This window comes from Vipera berus (assembly GCF_964194415.1).
Source record: "Vipera berus genome assembly, chromosome: 2".
In the NCBI taxonomy this organism is placed as follows: Eukaryota; Metazoa; Chordata; class Lepidosauria; order Squamata; family Viperidae; genus Vipera; species Vipera berus.
Window position 1 is genome coordinate 143,504,987 of NC_138203.1, and position 16,881 is coordinate 143,521,867.

Below are 16,881 nucleotides of genomic sequence, written 5' to 3' on the forward strand. Positions count from 1 at the left end.
AAAGAGTGAATGATCTGTCCCCAGCCTGACCTTTCAGATCTTTCAAAAGCGCACCCATCAACTTCAGGAGAAAGCATAAGCTGACAAGAATAAAAAAACCCAAACTAATCATTGGGTCAAGAAAAATTGGTAGTGACCAAACAATCGTCTTGCTAGAAATTTTTTTTTTTATAGAAGGCGATAGAATTTCTAGGCTACGTAAAAATTTTAGCATCTCAGCAAATGGATCAAGAAGTTCCTGATGGCACCTAGATATTATTAGGTCCAGCCTCACCTGGTGAACAAGGTGTATTACAATTTATTCATATCACAATTTTCCCCAGGCCTTCAGTTGGATTTTTTTTGCAGCAAAGGTTTTATCTATATTCTATCTATATTTTATCAATATTCAAATCAAGCATGAAGGCAAAGCAGTAAAGATGTGTACATACATATATACTTACATACATACCGTACACACACACACACACACACACGATCATTTTATATATACATAAAAGCTGACAACTCAGGCACAATCTCTCCAAGCCGTTCTGCAACACAGGAACCCTCCGACAGCTAATACCGGCGGTATCAACTGAAGTGACCATCAGAGCCAAGGTGCAACTCAAGAACGCCCCTCCATGCAGCAGTGTTTCCCCCCCCCACCCCCCCCCCCGCAGTACAGCAGTCGCTACCATGGAGACGATGGCCACACAGTCTCGCGAGACGAACGCCCTCGACCCAACTGGGCGATGGGGCGGCGAGATCTCGCGAGAGCGTCGTGTCCACGGGCCTGCTTTGATTGCCGCTGCCGCTACCGCCGCCGCCGCTGCTGCTTCCGGCTGGAAGGCGGGGGGTGGGGGGTGTACTCAGAGTGCAGAGTCAGCTGGGTAGCAGGAGGCGGAGGCGCGCGCGCAGGAGCAGGTGGGTGCTCGGGGGGCCCCGGCTCGCTTTGCGGGGGCGACGGCGGCGACCGAGAAAGAAAGCGGGGGGGATGCGGGTGGGGAGGCGCGATGTAGAGGGAAGAAATAGCGCCGCTGAAGGAGAAGGGCGCTCGGTGGCCAGCCGGGGTTGAAGGAAGAAGGCCGTCGGTCCGGCTCTCCCGCTGAAGACATTCGGGAATCCAGAAGGCGGCTGGGGGTATTTCGGCGATGAGGAGAGAGGCTGGGCAATGGCTTGCACGAAGGCGGGAGAAGCGAGGCTTTCCCTGGCGTGTACCGTGTGGGAGCCCGGGAGGGGGCTGGGACAGGAGGGAGGAGGCTGTGTGTGTGTGTGTGTGTGTGCGTGCGTGCATTCGTGTGTGTGTGAGAGAGACCGGGGCGGGAGGGAGGGGGCGGCGGGGGTGTCGTTCCTTCGGACCCCGAAACAATAAAGGGAGGACGTCCAAGGGACTCCGGCCCGCAGCGCCGGGGCCGCGGGAGCGTGCGCGTTGCAATGTGGGGGGTGGGGTGGGTGTCACCGGCTCGGTGTCAACGGAGGCAGCGTTGCCGAGCGGTTCCCAGCGACGGTGCGGTGTTTCCAGGAGGAGCGGGGTGGGCTGCGTGTTCTGCACACGCGTGTGGGTGGATGGCACCCCTTTGGGTGGATGCCGCTCTGACGGGCGTCGTAAGGGAGAGCCCGGGTGGCCCGGCCTGTTTTAAGGAAGGGAAGGGAAAGAGAGTAACGTTCAGCATCCTGACTGCTGCCCGCCGCCCCCCCCCCACTACGTAATTTTGAAGGTAAGGAGAAAAAAAAGCTGTAATAATAATAATTGGTCCCGGCGACTCCTACCTGTACATTGCCCTGTACACCGCCCTGAGTCCTTCGGGAGAAGGGTGGTATAAAAATTTAATAAATATAAATATATGTAAATAGCTGAAGAGCTGGAGCCGAAAAAGAGCGTGGAAGAGGCGTGCTTCTTGAAGAAAGGGGGAGCCTGGTGCCTCCGGTCTACACCCGAGCGGGAACTCTGGATGCGGGGAAGCTTCCGGGCTCCCAAAACTGCCAAGTTAAATCAAGGGGAGGTTGAATGGTCCTTCTTGGGCTTGGAGTTTGGGCAGGGAAAGTGAGCCTACTGAACTCTTTGTTTCTCAGCGTCCATATTTTTTTGCGGGGATCCTGGGGGGAGGAGGAGGAGAAGTGGGAGAGGTCCCAGGAATTGCCCTAAGGAAGTTTGTTTGGCATGCTTTTGTGTGACAGGCAGCGCCTGGCACATGTGTCCCCTTGCCTCTGGATTGCCTTTCACTAATGTCACGCAGGAGAAAGAGTTCCTTTACAGGACTGAACTGTCTCTGTATTGCCTATCCTGCCTCTAGCACCATCTCTGGAATCGTATGTACTGTAGTTCTCTGTACATTGGTTTTATGTATGTTCCTTTGTCAGAAATAACTGTCTAGTGGGACTACGGGATAAGGAGATGAAAAATAAGCGGTTATCTCAAGTGTAAAGGAACCAAACTCTTCCAAATTGGATTGCATCTGTGTGAAAACACATCACATAATCTGAGGCTTAAATGCATCATTTATCTTCTGCATATCTCTCTATACTAAATCAGGGCTTTTCAACCAGTGGTAAGGGTACCACCTGTGGTACATTGGCACCTGGCAGGTGGTACGCGACCATCCTAGAAAAGTGGTAGCGGGGGAGGGGAATGAGCTGAACCGGAGGCAGCACCGCACAAGCCTGAGAGAGAGAGAGACGGCTGGAGCTGCAGGGCTGTCAGGGCTCAGCGGAAGCGCCAGGATCAGCGCTTCTTCGGGGCTGTCAGGGCTCAGCAGAAGCACCAGGATCAACGCCCCAGAAGAAGCGCCAATCAGCTGGAATGTTGTAGCATCTCCAGGGTCTTGTGATTTACATTCAGATGCTTGGCAACTGGTTCATATTTATGACGGTCACAGTGTCCCAGGGTCATGTGAAGTGACCAAAACCTGCTGCAACCACCCAGCAGACGGGGGGAATAAAAACCAAACATACCCCCACCCCACCCCCGCTGCCAATCCTCAACAGAAATGCTCACAGCAATGAAAACCTCGGACAGGAGGAAGAGCGCCGCCGGGCAGGCAGGTGTCTTGCTCGGCTGTGGCTTGGGGGGGGGCACTTTTTTCAGTGCCATTGTAACTTCGAACAGTCACTAAGCAAACTGTTGTAAGTTGAGGACTACCTGTACTTCATCACTTTTTTCCTTTTTTTATTTATTGGTCATCAAGTTTTTGACACCTTGCTAGGCGACTGGTGGTACTCAGATGTTGCCATATCCTAAAAGTGGTAAAATGGGTGAAACAGTTGAAAAGCCCTGTACTAAGGCATACTGACCTTGGCCTTGTATTCCTGTAGGAATACAGAACATTCCTTTTATTCCTTAAATATTTGGGCCTGGGTGTGCTGTATTAAACTCATGTAACCGAGCACTGTGTTTGACCCTACCCAAAGTTGTATACTTGATGAAGAAATTATGTATAATGAGGATTGATTTTATTTTGTTTTACTTGCTTTTAGAGGTTAATATGCACCTGATGGCTGTGAATTGTGTGTGTATGAAAGCTTTAAAAGAAATGAATGAGATGGATGTTGTTAAGCCTCAGTGATCAAATGCTCAAATGAGATTGATTATTCCATGATTATTGAAGGGAAGGCAGAGAAATTATGCGGCTACTGTAATGAGTTGCTATTTCCGATTTTCTTTGACCAAGAATGGCCTTCAGTTGACCAACTAAGAAGAAAATCCCTAACCACACAGAATTGATATATTTCTTTTTCAAGCAGCTCCAGTACTGCAAACATAGATAGTATTGTGGGAAAATTCATGGTAGGTAAATAGCCTTTGTTAAATTTTATTTGCTGAACGTTTCAGGAAAGTTTCAGCTCACGTTATACTTTTTTTTTTTGCTTGAAGTTAACAGGTAACCTTAGGATTTATTTTTTTTTGCAGCCTCCCACAGTTTTGGACATGATCCCCAGAGCTGTTTGAAAAGTTACCAAAAGTAATCTTTACTGAAATTGAGTGAAATGATTAAAACAATACAAACAATATAGTAATTACATAATTTCACTTAAATTTAAACAATGTTAAAACATTTTTTGTCCTGTACCTCTGGGGTGCTCTTCACTTAAAGTAAGCCCTCAACTTGAAAACGATTGTGCACCCTTATGCAAGAAATTTTCCAGTGGCAACTTGAATTCCCATGTCAAATATGTGTGTGAGTGAGCTAAAAGAGATGCTGCAACAGAGAGAGAACTTCCCTATGTCTTTGTATCATCAGTCACTGAGTTATGAGTGCCTGTTGAATTTGAGTTAAGAGTTTTGTGCTTACGTGTCTGAATGTATTTGGTCATCAGAAATGTTTTAGAACCGGGAAACTTTGTAGAAGTCCTGTAAGAAAGTGCATAATTTATCTGCTACTCTAGCTACCTTCTTGTAGGCTTGCTAGTACAAAGCTATATGCACATTATTGTCAATTCTAGCCAATTTGTGAAGAGCAGGGATTGATGGGGAAATTTATACTATGTGTTCCTCTCCGGTGCTAGCCTGTAAATCTTTCATTCTGTAGTCTCAAGAAGACTGTTGTGATCTGTTCCTGTGGTTCTGTTGACGACCACTCCAAGACATTTTAGAAGAAGCTGTGGCTTCTCCAGCTAATGGCACTTTCCACATTCATAGGACTTTGACACCAGCTGGAGAGAAGAACCCAAGTCCTGCCCTGTTGAACTTGCTGCCATGGGGAACATATTTGGCAACTTGCTGAAGAGCCTGATTGGCAAAAAAGAGATGCGAATCCTTATGGTGGGCCTTGATGCTGCTGGAAAAACCACCATCCTCTACAAGCTCAAACTGGGAGAGATTGTCACCACCATCCCTACTATTGGTATGGCCTCCTTGTTTTGGGGAGTACTTTCCTTCCATTTCGAAAGTGGAACTGTGAGCATGAGTTGGTTGCAGAATGAATCTGTCATTTGGGGGCGGTAGCATAAGCAAATATCTTATTTCCCTTGGGACTGTTCCGGTCCTCTTTCCAGGGATTTTGTCAATTTCTGGAAAGATTAGCGTGTTGTAGGCATGTAATCCGATAAATTTAAACAAGCATTTTCTGTCCTGTCGATTGGATTTATGGGAGTTGAAATCCAACACATCTGGAGATGTAATCCTATAAATTTAAACAAACATTCTCTGTCCTGTCAATTGGATTTACGAGAGTTGAAATCCAACACATCTGGAGGACACCAGGTCAGGTTAAGGCGTTTTCTTGTCATCTGTCATTTGAACTACTCTTTTTTTTTTTTTCCTCTCTCTCTCTCTCTCCCTGATGTGGCACAGATAGACTTAATGAGAGTGACTCAGAACTGGCAGCAGCTAGATGAAAAATGAAACACACACACACGGGCAAAACCTGCCTATGATGCTAGTGGCTTGCCTATACTTGATTTATTATTGGTGTTCTACAAGGGCTACTAGGGCAAGGTGTACCTAATAATGAATATTTGGCTTCCAATAACAAAAGTCACTCTGAAAATGCCTTTGTGCAGTAAGAATATAAGCCAGATCCTTCTGAAATGATCCAGAGATCTATATGATCTGAATTTCTTAAGGGATTGGCCACATCTTTTTTAGAAAACACAAAGAGCATGATAGCCCATACTGAAACAACTTTCTTCCAGGCAACTGCTGCTCAGTGATATTCTGCTTTGCTACTTAGAGGCTCCATTTTACTCATCATAGCCAATTGCTAATCAAAATGCCGTTGTTGTTTCTGAGTACAATAGAACTTCCTTGTCTCCCTTAATGATGAAAGTGAGCTAACATGTTTGCAAAGAGAACTTTGGAAACAGCATTGTCCTAAACCAGGGGTCTTCAAACTTGGCCCTTTTATGACTTGTGGACTTCAGCGTGCCTGGCTGAGGAATTCTGGGAGCTGAAGTCCGCAAGTCATAAAAGGGCCAGGTTTGAACACCCCTGTCCTAAACCAAAGAGCATCCAAAGGTGTTTGGAGTGCAATTGGCTATACAATGTTGCTGTGCAACCTCCATTCATTAGAGGTGCTTATGCTGGACCCCTGTGGTATAGAACAGATTGTGTAGCAGTGGTGCTTCGTGGATTGCATCTTTTGAATTTTTTTCTCCAAATGTGTGGGAAAAGATGAGTCATTTGTGAGATTACTGAGAGCTAGTAATACTATGGAGCTTCTGGTTGCTTGAAACCTGCTGTTTTTCCACAGCTGGGATTCTGATTGGGGATGTGGTATGTTCTTAAGATCTCACTGTAATGTTTATAAGTAAGTACTACTTGCTGATGAATTCTGAAGCTTAAGGTCCTCTTTTAAATTCTAAATGTAAGCAGGAGAATTGTCTCCTTTAATTTCTATATGGAGGCGGCATTAGATGTCAAAACAGGTCTGCCGACTTAATCCTGGGGCAGTACATCCATCTGTACTTTAATACTAGGGATGTTACTTCTGGATATGAAGACTGGCTGCGACCTCTGCAATGCCTGACTCTCTCAGTCCTGCTCTTGAATGTCTCTTCATACTCGGCGTTCTTGATTGCCAGAGAAGGCTACGTTTCTGCTGTGCAGCCCAAATTCTGACCCTGTTATTCTTCCTCAGGGTTCAACGTTGAGACGGTTGAATACAAGAACATCAGCTTCACCGTATGGGATGTCGGCGGCCAGGACAAGATACGGCCCCTCTGGCGACACTATTTTCAGAATACCCAGGGTATGGGAAGGGAAGAGGAAGGGGAAACTCTCTTCTTTATTGGGATTAACAAAGTGGTGCTTGTTCTCTCTCCCTGCTCTTCACACTAGCCAGTCTTTGAGCCTCCTTTTCTTCTTAATTATTTAGAAATCCATTTGAAGTTGCTGCTGTTTTCAGAGGTAAACTCTTGTGCAGCACTTAGAGATATGCACCCACCAGATAATACTGCTTTTGAAGAAATCCTATTCCAGGTACCTTTTAGGTGACACGGGTTTATTAGGCAATGAATTGTTTTATTATATGGCTTCATTGTGCTGGTGCTATTTATATTTTGAAAAATTCCTGAATCCATACAGAAGCAATACAGATAATAGGTCCAAACACAGTCACAAGCGGTCTGTTAGCTTGCTTCTCTTTGCACTTTCGTGATTTTTAAAAGCTTTCAATTGATCGGTCTGTTTTGTAAGCCAGCTAGAGAATGTTTTATTAGGAAGAGCTGTCTAAACAATCTTAATTGCTGGGTCCATTTGAAGCTTCTGACACATTCTTCACAAGAGAGGCAATGATTAAGCAGTAGCTTGTCTCTCAGTTTCAAAATGAAACAGTGATTTCTAAGCAGCCAAGATGCTCAGCAAGTTTATGTGTCTGATAACACTGCTATTTGTTTCTTTGTTGTTGTTTTTTCCCATGAGATAATTATCTTGGAATCTGCTGAGATTTAAACTTATGCACTGGTCATAAGTTAAACAGTGGTATGCATAGATTAAGAATTACAAAGTCCTTGCTAACCCTAAGAACAGTGTGGCGGTGGAATAAGCTTTGCAACTCAACCGAAAAACCCCATTCCTTTAATTTTCAAGGCTTTAAATAGCTGCTCACTTCAGGCAAATTAGGAACTGCATCTAATTGACCAAATGTCTTTTTGCATTTTTATAGACTTTCTGTTCTGTCCACAAATTACTTACTCAGGCATGTGTAAGCAAGCTAGATACATTGGGGGGTGGGGAAGGGGAAATCTTTGAACTAGTTGCCTTTTTTGCCTGTCTTGCAAAACTGATGTAGAATAACCTGCTCCATAGTGGCTCTAATTGGAGTTACTCTGTACGATCCAGTGGAACGTTTCCAGCCTGAAGAATTAGGGTTCTGTGATAATCTGATACAGTTTGAAAGCCGTGGACTATAAAAGAAGCCTTGATTTCTTGAATTTGGCAACCTAACCTGGGTTTCTTGATTAAGGTATAAAATTAATTGGCTGATTTAAAAACCTTGATTGGACTTCTGTCTTCACATTTCTTTTTGAGGATTGGTTTACGATAAGGCAATGTCCTTAGTCACATAAGGGAAGAGTTTAAAATCTGGTGTTTTCTTTTAGGGCATAATTCTGCCAATCAAGTGTGAAAACTAGGCCAATTCATATATTTGGGACAAGGGAAAAGTAAAAAAGTTTGTTGTTGTCAGCCCCAAATTAATCTACTAGTAAATTTATTAAGATTGCTCTTTTGGAAAGGTGACTTGGAGTCCAGTTGATTCCCCCCCCCTATCTTTCTTGTTTAGTAAATAACCTGTGGGCTTCCAAGGGAAAGCCTTTTCTCCCTCCCCCCATTGGAGAATTCAAATCGGAGGCTATTTCACATCCTTGCTTTTCTCTTTCTAAGTTTCCAGCCCTTTTGAGTGACTGATCTGCCCATTGTAACAGTCAGAATTTCTGATATGTTAATTACATTCTTTTGAAGGGATCATAATTCCAACTTCCATTTCTTCATACTTTGCTTTACAAAATACCCAATTTCTTTTCATCGTATGTTGTTTTCTGTGCACTTAGATAAACGAACAAACTCTCTTTTCAGGTCTGATTTTTGTAGTGGATAGCAACGATCGGGAACGAGTGAATGAGGCACGTGAGGAACTGATGAGAATGTTGGCAGAGGATGAGCTCCGAGATGCCGTTCTCCTTGTCTTTGCTAACAAGCAGGTAAGTCTGGAGTGGGACGGCTGCTCTGAAGATTGGCCTGGCTGATTCCAGGTCAGGTATCTCGGGGGGGGGGGCAGAGATGTTTGGAAGGTCTCTCCCATCTGTGGAGAAGGGTTGACGTTTTCATTCGGTCTAAATGCATTCTGTCTACCAGTTTGCTGTAGATCAGAGATAATTTTGGTAATGAGATTTGAAAAGGGCATGTAGCAACTTCTTCTGTTGAATGGACGATCCTGGGATTCCCAGAGGGTTAACAACGTATGTTCTAATGCAGGAGGAAACCTGTTTGGGGAGGTGGTGGGTATTTGCGAATCACATTCCTTCAGGAGAGAAGATTTAGTTGGGCACAGTACTTTGGTTGTGGCTGGACCAAACTGAAAAGTAAAGAAGCTCATAATCAAAGATGATCAGAAACACTCCTTTTTGTCGCTGTCTTCTATTTGTCTGTTTTTCCCCTCCATACAATACATATTCACCCAAATGCATCAAACTCATTTGTGAGATATGTAAGGAAGGTAGAGCAGAACAGCTGTAATTGTTCTCTGTTCCATTCAACACGTACGTCCACACTTGTCCATCTACCCTTTTCTCTGTAGAGAGTCACGTGGCTGCCATAAGGGAAATACTCGGAAGGGATTACAAAAATAAAAAGGGCAGAAACGTTCTTTGAGTCCTGGGAGAGGAGCCTTAGTCTGGCACAGGAGGGAAGGAAAAACACAACCAGAGTGTTGATTTAAACAATCTCGATGAAGTCTGTTTCCTGATGTAGGCTGACATTTCCCCCATTCCTCCTTGTCATTCGCTTCTTCCCATTCGTAGTTTTTCTCCATGAAGCGAGTCACTACAGGTAGTCCTGGATATAAGACCACAATTGAGCCCAAAAATTCTATTGCTATGTGAGACATTTGCTAAGTGAACTTTGCCTCCATTTTATTTTTTTTATTTTTTTATTTTATTTTAATTCCATTTATATCCCGCCCTTCTCCGAAGACTCAGGGCGGCTTACAAGCTTAGCAGTAGCTTTCATTCTATGTATATGCCTGCTTATTAGGGCTTTCACACACACCCCAAGAGGCATTATTACAAAGTCAGCTTAATTGCCCCCAACAATCTGGGTCCTCATTTTACCTACCTCGGAAGGATGGAAGGCTGAGTCAACCTTGAGCCTGGTGGGATGCGAACCTGCACTAATTGCAGGCAGCTGGTGTTACTTAAGGAGGCATTAGCCCACTGCTCCACCAAGGCTCATGACCTTTCTTCCCACAGTTGTTTAGTAAATCACTCCAGTTAAGTTAGTAACACGGTTGTTGAGTGAATCTGGCTTCCCTATTGGCTTTGCTTGTCAGAAGGTCACAAAAGATGACCCTAGGACACTGCAACCATCATAAATATGAATCAGCTGCCAATTATTTGAATTTTGATCATGTGACTTTGGGGAGGCTGCAATGGTCGTGTGAAAAACAGTCGCCGTTTTTCAGTGCCATTGTAACTTCGAATGGTCACTAACTCTTGTAGGTCAAAGATTATTTGTATTAGATATCCTAGCTGTGAAGCACTTTAACCATTCATTGTAAATGGAGTACTATCTCTTCCCCAAGAAGAAAATAGGTGGAGCTTAAATTATACCTTACTTAAGAAGCTTGGCAAAAAAAGGATGTTTGTTTCCTATAATCTGGTGCAGTGTCCACTCAGAAGTTCCCAAATGAGACCCTTGCATGTGTGCAATTTCAAATTTGAACTCAGAATTCTTCAGGTCGAAAATGCTTTTAGTTAATAATGCACACAATAAAAGTTACTGTATAAGGTGCAGTTAATTAGGAGACATACATTCATTCATATTAGTCTATTTAACATTGGCACATGCAGCTTTTTCTTGGTAATGTACATTGTTCTGTGTATGTTTCCCTGCCTTATTAGTGTTGAAAAGCAAACCCAACTCTTTCTTTTCCCTGTCTAGAGCCGAAGCTATTGATTTAGTGAATTTTCTTGATTAATTACTAACCTATTCAACCAACAAGAATTATCAAGAATCCTCCTCTTTGGAGCTTCCAGTTTGATGTTGCGGTGTAATGGGCGCAGTAAGACAGGCCTCCATCTTCCACGTTCGATTTTGCCCTGCTGGGGACCCTAAAAAGGGTTGAAAGTTGCCCCAAAGAGGCGATGGAGTAGGAGGGGACCCTCGTTGATTGCGGGAGGGTGGTGGCCCTTCTGTTTGATCTGAGGAAGCCCTCCAAACCAGCGGGGGAAAGACTGGCTACGTTTGTGTGGCCAGTCAAAAGCTGTTGACAACCGAAGAAAATAAGCATTAACCAGCAACTTTTGAGCAATGTGGATGGAACTGGGTGAGACCCCATCCTCTCTTTATGACTTTAGGACTTTTTCCTGGGAAAAAATTGCCCAAAGCAAAGAATCCTCCTCGATGAGAGAGGGAAGGGGAATTTTCACCCCATTGCCTCAGGAAAAGAAAAACGGTGAATTAATTGTTTGGGGGAAAGTAGAAAATTACAAGACTAATTTGGAATCAATACACATATATAACTTTGAAATTTGGGGACTAAAAGTGCTCGAGATTTTTTTTTAAGAGACTTGCAAAGCTTGTAATATAAATTTGGATGTAAAAAGCTGGAAAATGGCGTCAACGACATCTGGTGGTAAACTACAACACTACAATTTATTATGCCTAAAGGAAACTTGGCTGGAAGCCCAAACTCAGATACGACTTGTTATTTTCAGAAACTTTCACTTTTGAAGACTGCAGCTAGGGAAAGGGGAAAAGAAAAAAAAAGCCTCTTGGGCTGCTTATTTGTGTGGCAGACACAATAAACTATTTTGAAGCTGGCCTGCCTGGACTATGAATATAAATACTGACTTTTAGAGCTGTGTCGTGGAGCTATTTCACTATAGAAGAAACATGCATTATTGATTGAGATGATGGAATACTTTGGATTATAAACCTTCGATTGATGAACAATTTTTAATTGCTCTTTTCTCTCTGGACAAAAAGAATATGTTTTTATTGGACAGAAATATTTGAAAAATTCAAACTTTACTAATATTTGCTGAGGGGAGACCTAAGGGACAGACTGATAGGCCGGTTGAATAATTTGGAGTACAAATGACAATTGACTGAAACTTTTTAAATCCCTAAATAGATCAGACTATAAAGACTAGATACAAAAACAAAATGGATGTTCCATACTTAGCTTCAAATGGTAAAAAAACCATCCCTAACACCTGTCCCCAAAGTCCCCAGCTTGACATACTAACAAAAAAATGTTGATGAATTAAAGAAATTCTATGTTAAAATCAATACAGGAGACAATTGCCTTAGCTCATGATGAGACTAAAAATAACACAAGATAAAAGAACATTTTTTAAATCTAAATCTACAAACTCAGAAAATGACTACAAAGAAGGAATTAGCAACCCAGAAAATAGAAGAAAAATCAGAGGAAGCAGATCCAAAGATGGAGGACCTAAATAAAGGAACTAACAGACAGAATCAGACAAACGAAGAATTAGAAGACGTAGCGATAATATTGGAAATGGAAAAGATATCTTACCTGTCAAGATCTTAGAACACATTTGAGGATAAGAAAGAAGAGCTGATTGAATGGAAGATAGAGCTGTTAGGAGAATTGTGGGAAATTGGAGAAGGAGGGAGGCTATTTAATGAATATCAATGGGCTGAGCGTCCTTCCAAAAATACTTTAATCAAATTGTTTTTCTTATTCCAGACACTATACACAAAAATAGAGGAAGAATTACTTGATTCAAATGCATTGAGTTGGAAAGTTAGTTGGCAAAGGAAGAAAGCTAGAGTAAGACTGAAGAAAATAGAGGTTTTGACCCATTAGATGGGATATACTATTAATCAGTTGTTTAATCAGTGGCTGAGAATAGATAATTGTTAGAAATGGAAGTATTATAACTGGAAAGATAGGATTTGTAACTAGAATATATTTGGGTATGAGAAGGGAAATATGAAAATGCTAAGAGGGTTTTAATACGAGAAGGTTTTGGTTACCCAAATATAACTTATGAGCAATTATAAGCGATAGAGACATTTTGAACACTGATGGGAAATTAAAATTTTTAAAAATGGGAAAAACAGGATATTAATTGAACAAATGGATATTAAGTGCAAATTCAATTAAGATATATTTGAGTTAGAAAAGATTTTAAACCAACATTATTGATATTATTAGGAAAATGTAACAAAGATGTTGATATTCAATTGTATATGTTATTAACAACAACAAGAATTGTATTTGCCTAGTGTGGGAAAATGTGTACTACCAGAAGAAGAGAGGAAGCATTGGAGGTGTAATATTGGGCCTAGACTGAAGAAGTTAATATGTACCATTGAATTATTAATACACCCAGACAACACATTGTTTATTAAGTACCTATTATTGTAAAACTAGAAAATTAATAAAATATTTATATAAAAAAGAGAATCCTCTTCTTTGCAGCCCAGAACCATATCAATTCCCTCCTTTAAAAACTGTTTGTTGTATGTATTATCTTGGATTATGAAGCTTTTCCCTTGCTACATTGTGTAGCTGGCCAGCATGCAGGTGTACTTGCAGTTTACACATCAAATGGTATGGGAGTTGGATGATGCAAATAATTATTTTCCATGGCAAAGAGTTGATAATAAATGTGCCAAATGAGTACAGATGCATTTGCTTCTTCCATTAGTTGCTATTTCTGTGAAGAGAAGTTGCAGCCACCTTGCACTCTTCTGTGTATTCTTAAGATTGAATGGTCCTGTCACTACTGCTGTGCAAGTGAGGACAACTGAATATTGAGGAAAAATATATCCCACACATTGGGAGCTATGTGCTGTAGGAATGCCCCATGGCCGACAACTCTTGGATTGAATGTTAAATTCGGTTTCTGAAGGAGTCTAGTGTCGGTTCAACACTAGTTAGGATCCCTTTCCATTGGAAAAATATGCTTCAGAGTGGATGCTGTAATCTTGCTATTTCTTGGAAATTAAAACAGATACTAAATAAGATTTAGATCCAGGCTCTGATTCCCTGTCATTAGCAAAAGCAGTATAAGTTACGCAAAATAGTATTGTTTGAACTATATCTGCACTATTCCTCAGCTTTGCACATATGAGTAGAATGAAAAGGAGCATTTTGATACAATTTAACATTGTACTTTTAATCCTATCATCAAAAGTTTCTTTTAAAGTGAAATGGAGGGGGGGGGGATTCACCCAGATGTCTCTTCCCTCTTTTCCCCTGTCATTGTCTTCTTCATCTGTCACTTGGACAGAACGTTGACACGTGATTACCGTGTATAGTAACAGTTTATGCAGCTTCTATTCTGTGACAACACCGAATAGCTTTTCATAGAGTGCTTACTTGGGAGTAAATCCTCAGGGGTAAAGCAACTGGATGAGTGTGGTAGGAAGAACAGACCTTGAACTAGTAATTCATAAAGATTTTAAATGATAGCTGCTCACATCACTGAGTAGTACAACACATTAAGTAAGTGCAAACTTCCTCCATGCCAGCAATTGGATTTTTATATAAAATCCTAACTAGCAGAGGGAGGGGGACAAGGATTCCATTGTTTGAGCAATTCTACAATGTTGGCTGGGGATTTTCAGGCCTTTGTGTGGGGCAGGAGGCAATGCCAAGAGCTTTCTTATGAAAGCTATTTTAAGCTTGACACCTCTGCTTTGATGAGCTTTGTGCCTCAATATAACATGCCTCGGTTTCTGGGAATTGGACTCGGTAGAGACCTGGAGGCCATGAATGAACTCCCCTGCCTACAGAACCAGATGGCAGAACAGCAAAGCTAAGAATGAACCAGGAAAGAGACTCTTCTCATGAGGAGCCAGTGGACAAGCTCTGCAGGCCGAAAGCGGTTTCCTTCAGCAGATTCCTACCAGTTCCCTGCAGGGGACTGGTTCAGGAGGCCCCAGGCAGAAGCAGGGCAGGTTCAATAAGCATTGGCTCCTAATCAGTTCCAGGGTTTACTTTCTGAACACTCCTTTTGCTCTAAGGTCTTCATTTTGACAGTCTTGGGGCACCGTTGGTCATATTTAGTTTCTCATCTCTCTCGTTTCTGCCTCCTTCCCCAGGACCTTCCCAATGCCATGAATGCGGCAGAAATCACGGACAAGCTGGGCCTACATTCCCTGCGCCATCGTAACTGGTACATCCAGGCCACCTGCGCCACCAGTGGAGATGGCCTCTATGAGGGCTTAGATTGGCTGGCCAACCAGCTGAAGAACAAGAAATGAGGGCAGGAGGGAGGGTGGTGGGCTAAGCCCCTCACTGTTGGTTCCATTTTGGGTTGATCCCCTCCCTCCTGTCCTCCTCTGTCACACCCTTTCTTCCCTCTTGGTTTTGCTTTTCTTGCCGGCACCGGTTGCTGTTGGGGGGGGAGGGTGGGAGTGGGATGGTTGGGGCTAACTTTTGATTTTTCTCTCTCTCTCTTTTTCTCATGTTCTGGTTCTGCCAGGATTTTTTGCACGGTCTCTGTGTGTGCGCGTGCGTGTGTGATAAATATATATATAGAGATAATAAAATATATGGGTGTGGTTGGGAGGGTTGGGACAAGTGGGAGTTGGATGCCAATTCTGTGGCCTTTCTTTCTCTTTCTTTCTTTCTTTCTTTCTTTCTTTCTTTCTTTCTTTCTTTCTTTCTTTCTTTCTTTCTTTCTTTCTTTCTTTCTTTCTCTATCTTTTAGTTGGATCAATTTTTGTATTTTTGGTGGTCTGTGAAATTTGGCTCTCTTTGTTTGGAGGTGACCAATACTCCTCAATGGCAGCTGCTTCTTGCTTTTGTGTGCTGTTGGTGCAGGTTGGTGGAAAATTTCTGTGTCATAGAGGCCAGGAATAAGGGAGATGGTGTGTAGCTCCACATCTGCAGGGGCTGAGGGAGACAATGAAGGGAAGAATGGGGGGGAGGGGGGGAGGAGCAGAAGGACTTTAGATTCCCCAGAGTATATATACTTGCTGTCCTGTCTGTATCAGCTGGCTCCTCCTGTTGGCATTAATGAGATTGCAATCATATTGAATGTCCTGCTCTATTTCTTGCTCCCCATTTTATCGCCCTGTTCACAATCTTATTAATGACTCGTGCAGTTAGCTCTATTATGCTGCTGATGGGCGGGAGCATTTGCATTCCAACCTCTTAGACCAAATGGCACTAAAGCCCTGAACAATGTCTCCTAAGCCATGCAAGTTTCTTTTTCTCTTTACTTCTCCTCAACCCCTCCTTAAAAGGGGATCAACATCAATGGGCTGCTGGAGGAGATTATTGGGACCAGTGGCTATCCAAAGCTACCCGGGCAGATGTTAATGCCACCCTTGGCTACCTGGCCTGGACTTTCCATCCAAGGGATGTATATGCACATATGCAGGGGCATCCCAGCTGCTAAATGTTTCCACCAACCAACTTGCTATTTCTCTCCCCTTGGAACTCACAGAGGAGGGGGGTTCTGTCATGGCTATTGCATGATATGGCCCCAGTGGAGAACCTTCCCGTCCTCCCTCTGCTACCCTCGGATCTCTGGCCCACGAACGTTTCTTTTTCCCACGCTGGGGGAAGTGGCAGAGTCGGGTTTTTTTCCCCTTCCCCTTGTTAATTTTGGGGAGTAATGATTGTATTAGGGTCAAGCCCAGGTCGCTGCATGTAACTTTCGGGTCACTCCCTGCCTCTGGACAGTGTTGGTACTGTGTATTCCCCTCCTCACTTCTGGCAAATGTGTATTTATTCCTTGTTTGCTCTCCTTGCCACTTCCCCCTCAAAACCTCAGCCCCCTTTGCTTGGTGTAAAGTGGTTTCCTTTCCCCTTAGTTCTGATTTCTTCATACTTTGGGCCATGGCTCCCTGTTTGTGTTTCTCTTGCCTCCCCTCTTTGAACAGTTGGATGCACCACAACCTCTGTGCACTCCCATTGGATATTAAACTCGTTTTATGTAGCTATGGTCTCCTATCTGCTCTTTCTGTTGGTGGTATGGGGGAGGGAGGGAGGGTGGATGAGCGTGACACCGTTCATAATTCAAAATGATTATTTCCTTTCTATTTCTAGCATTGGAACACAGTTTAGAGTCTTAGGGCAAATTAAACATTCTGCAGGAAATGCATGTTCTATGAATTCAGATCTGTGCATCTCCTGTTCTTCTCAGCCTGAACTGATGATTTGAAAATCTGTTTTAAGAATTGTTTTAAGACTTCTAGGAGCGTGCCGTGAGTCAAAGTGCTAAGGGGTTCCACGTAGAAGATTCTGGCCG

General features: G+C 43.1%; 1 protein-coding gene across 1 annotated transcript; it reads left to right on the top strand.

The window, feature by feature from the left end:
- The first annotated feature begins 765 nt into the window (after window positions 1–765).
- ARF3 (ARF GTPase 3) lies at window positions 766–16,569 on the top strand. Its single transcript, XM_081318526.1, has 5 exons — window positions 766–906; window positions 4,619–4,823; window positions 6,558–6,668; window positions 8,495–8,619; window positions 14,723–16,569. The coding sequence occupies exons 2-5, from the start codon at window positions 4,676–4,678 to the stop codon at window positions 14,882–14,884; spliced, it is 546 nt and encodes a 181-aa protein (XP_081174652.1). The 5' UTR covers window positions 766–906; window positions 4,619–4,675; the 3' UTR covers window positions 14,885–16,569.
- Window positions 16,570–16,881: the final 312 nt, after the last annotated feature.